Genomic DNA, 3,040 nt, shown 5'->3' with positions numbered 1-3,040 from the left:
GAAGTGGTGGCTGCTGTTGTGGTCGTGGCTCCTGTAGAAGCTACTGTGGTGGATGTTGTGGCTGAAGGCTCTGTGGTAGTACTGACAGTTGTGGTAGGTGGCTCTGTGGAAGTGGTAGCTGCAGCAGTTGTTGTGGCTCCTGTAGAAGCTACAGTGGTGGATACTGTGGCTACAGATTCGGTGGTAGTACTGGCAGCTGTGGTAGGTGGTTCTGTGGAAGTGGTGGCTGGCTAGCCAGGTTCCAGAACCCACAGCAGTAGACCTAGGAAGCTGGGCAGGTTCAGGTGGGTACTGCACTTGTGGTAGGGTGCTCTGCAGAACTGGTAGCTCCTGTTGTGGCTGTGGTTCCAGTAGTAGCCACGGTGGTGGGCGTTGTGGTTGTAGCCTCAGTGGTCATGCTGGCAGCTGTGGTAGCTGTTTCTGAGGAAGTGGTGGCTGCTGTGGTGGTTGTGGCTACTGTAGAACCCACAGTAGTAGACGTTGTAGTTGCAGGCTCAGTGGTAGTACTGGCACTTGTGGTAGGTGCTTCTGTAGAACTGGTAGCTCCTGTTGTGGCTGTGGTTCCAGTAGTAGCCACGGTGGTGGGTGTTGTGGTTGTAGCCTCAGTGGTCATGCTGGCAGCTGTGGTAGCCGTTTCGGAGGAAGCGGTGGCCGCTGTTGTGGTCGGTTCCGTGGTAGCCACAGTGGTGGATGCTGCATGAAGGCCCGTGGCAGTACCGACAGCTGTGGTAGGTGGCTCCAGGAAGCGGCAGCCGGGCAGCAGCTGGGTTGTGGTCCTGCAGAAGCCAAGGAAGTGGTGGATACCAGGTCACAGATTCGGTGGTAGTACTGGCAGCTGTAGGGTGGTTCTGTGGAAGTGGTGGTCAGTTGTGGTTGCGGGTTCCAGAACCCATTGTGAATGCCAGCTGCAGGCTCAGTGGTAGTAATGGCGCACTTGTGGTAGGTGCTTCTGTAGAACTGGTATCTCCTGTTGTGGCTGTGGTTCCCGTAGTAGCCACAGTGGTGGGCGTTGTGGTTGTAGCCTCAGTGGTCATGCTGGCAGCTGTGGTAGCTGTTTCTGAGGAAGTGGTGGCTGCTGTGGTGGTTGTGGCTACTGTAGAACCCACAGTAGTAGACGTTGTAGTTGCAGGCTCAGTGGTAGTACTGGCACTTGTGGTAGGTGCTTCTGTAGAACTGGTAGCTCCTGTTGTGGCTGTGGTTCCAGTAGTAGCCACGGTGGTGGGTGTTGTGGTTGTAGCCTCAGTGGTCATGCTGGCAGCTGTGGTAGCTGTTTCTGAGGAAGTGGTGGCTGCTGTTGTGGTCGTGGCTCCTGTAGAAGCTACAGTGGTGGATGTTGTGGCTGAAGGCTCTGTGGTAGTACTGACAGTTGTGGTAGGTGGCTCTGTGGAAGTGGTAGCTGCAGCAGTTGTTGTGGCTCCTGTAGAAGCTACAGTGGTGGATACTGTGGCTACAGATTCGGTGGTAGTACTGGCAGCTGTGGTAGCTGTTTCTGATGAAGTGGTGGCTACTGTTGTGGTTGTGGCTACCGTAGAACCCACAGTAGTAGACGTTGTAGTTGCAGGCTCAGTGGTAGTACTGGCACTTGTGGTAGGTGCTTCTGTAGAACTGGTAGCTCCTGTTGTGGCTGTGGTTCCCGTAGTAGCCACAGTGGTGGGCGTTGTGGTTGTAGCCTCAGTGGTCATGCTGGCAGCTGTGGTAGCTGTTTCTGAGGAAGTGGTGGCTGCTGTGGTGGTTGTGGCTACTGTAGAACCCACAGTAGTGGACGTAGTTGCAGGCTCAGTGGTAGTACTGGCACTTGTGGTAGGTGCTTCTGTAGAACTGGTAGCTCCTGTTGTGGCTGTGGTTCCAGTAGTAGCCACGGTGGTGGGTGTTGTGGTTGTAGCCTCAGTGGTCATGCTGGCAGCTGTGGTAGCTGTTTCTGAGGAAGTGGTGGCTGCTGTTGTGGTCGTGGCTCCTGTAGAAGCTACAGTGGTGGATGTTGTGGCTGAAGGCTCTGTGGTAGTACTGACAGTTGTGGTAGGTGGCTCTGTGGAAGTGGTAGCTGCAGCAGTTGTTGTGGCTCCTGTAGAAGCTACAGTGGTGGATACTGTGGCTACAGATTCGGTGGTAGTACTGGCAGCTGTGGTAGGTGGTTCTGTGGAAGTGGTGGCTACAGTTGTGGTTGTGGGTTCTGTAGAACCCACAGTAGTAGACGTTGTAGTTGCAGGCTCAGTGGTAGTACTGGCACTTGTGGTAGGTGCTTCTGTAGAACTGGTAGCTCCTGTTGTGGCTGTGGTTCCAGTAGTAGCCACGGTGGTGGGCGTTGTGGTTGTAGCCTCAGTGGTCATGCTGGCAGCTGTGGTAGCTGTTTCTGAGGAAGTGGTGGCTGCTGTGGTGGTTGTGGCTACTGTAGAACCCACAGTAGTAGACGTTGTAGTTGCAGGCTCAGTGGTAGTACTGGCACTTGTGGTAGGTGCTTCTGTAGAACTGGTAGCTCCTGTTGTGGCTGTGGTTCCAGTAGTAGCCACGGTGGTGGGTGTTGTGGTTGTAGCCTCAGTGGTCATGCTGGCAGCTGTGGTAGCTGTTTCTGAGGAAGTGGTGGCTGCTGTTGTGGTCGTGGCTCCTGTAGAAGCTACAGTGGTGGATGTTGTGGCTGAAGGCTCTGTGGTAGTACTGACAGTTGTGGTAGGTGGCTCTGTGGAAGTGGTAGCTGCAGCAGTTGTTGTGGCTCCTGTAGAAGCTACAGTGGTGGATACTGTGGCTACAGATTCGGTGGTAGTACTGGCAGCTGTGGTAGCTGTTTCTGATGAAGTGGTGGCTACTGTTGTGGTTGTGGCTACCGTAGAACCCACAGTAGTAGACGTTGTAGTTGCAGGCTCAGTGGTAGTACTGGCACTTGTGGTAGGTGCTTCTGTAGAACTGGTAGCTCCTGTTGTGGCTGTGGTTCCCGTAGTAGCCACAGTGGTGGGCGTTGTGGTTGTAGCCTCAGTGGTCATGCTGGCAGCTGTGGTAGCTGTTTCTGAGGAAGTGGTGGCTGCTGTGGTGGTTGTGGCTACTGTAG

At 54.5% G+C, this 3,040-nt stretch overlaps 1 protein-coding gene across 1 annotated transcript; it reads right to left on the bottom strand.

The window, feature by feature from the left end:
- Positions 1-863: 863 nt before the first annotated feature.
- On the bottom strand, positions 864-3,030 carry LOC120615944 (mucin-22-like). The gene has a single exon (XM_039879114.1). It carries the CDS (start codon positions 2,973-2,975, stop codon positions 864-866), a length of 2,112 nt encoding a protein of 703 aa, XP_039735048.1. The 5' UTR covers positions 2,976-3,030.
- Positions 3,031-3,040: the final 10 nt, after the last annotated feature.

This window comes from Pteropus medius, unplaced genomic scaffold (assembly GCF_902729225.1).
Source record: "Pteropus medius unplaced genomic scaffold, Ma_sr-lr_union100, whole genome shotgun sequence".
Classification (NCBI taxonomy): domain Eukaryota; kingdom Metazoa; phylum Chordata; class Mammalia; order Chiroptera; family Pteropodidae; genus Pteropus; species Pteropus medius.
This window is presented reverse-complemented; position numbering and strand designations above follow the sequence as displayed.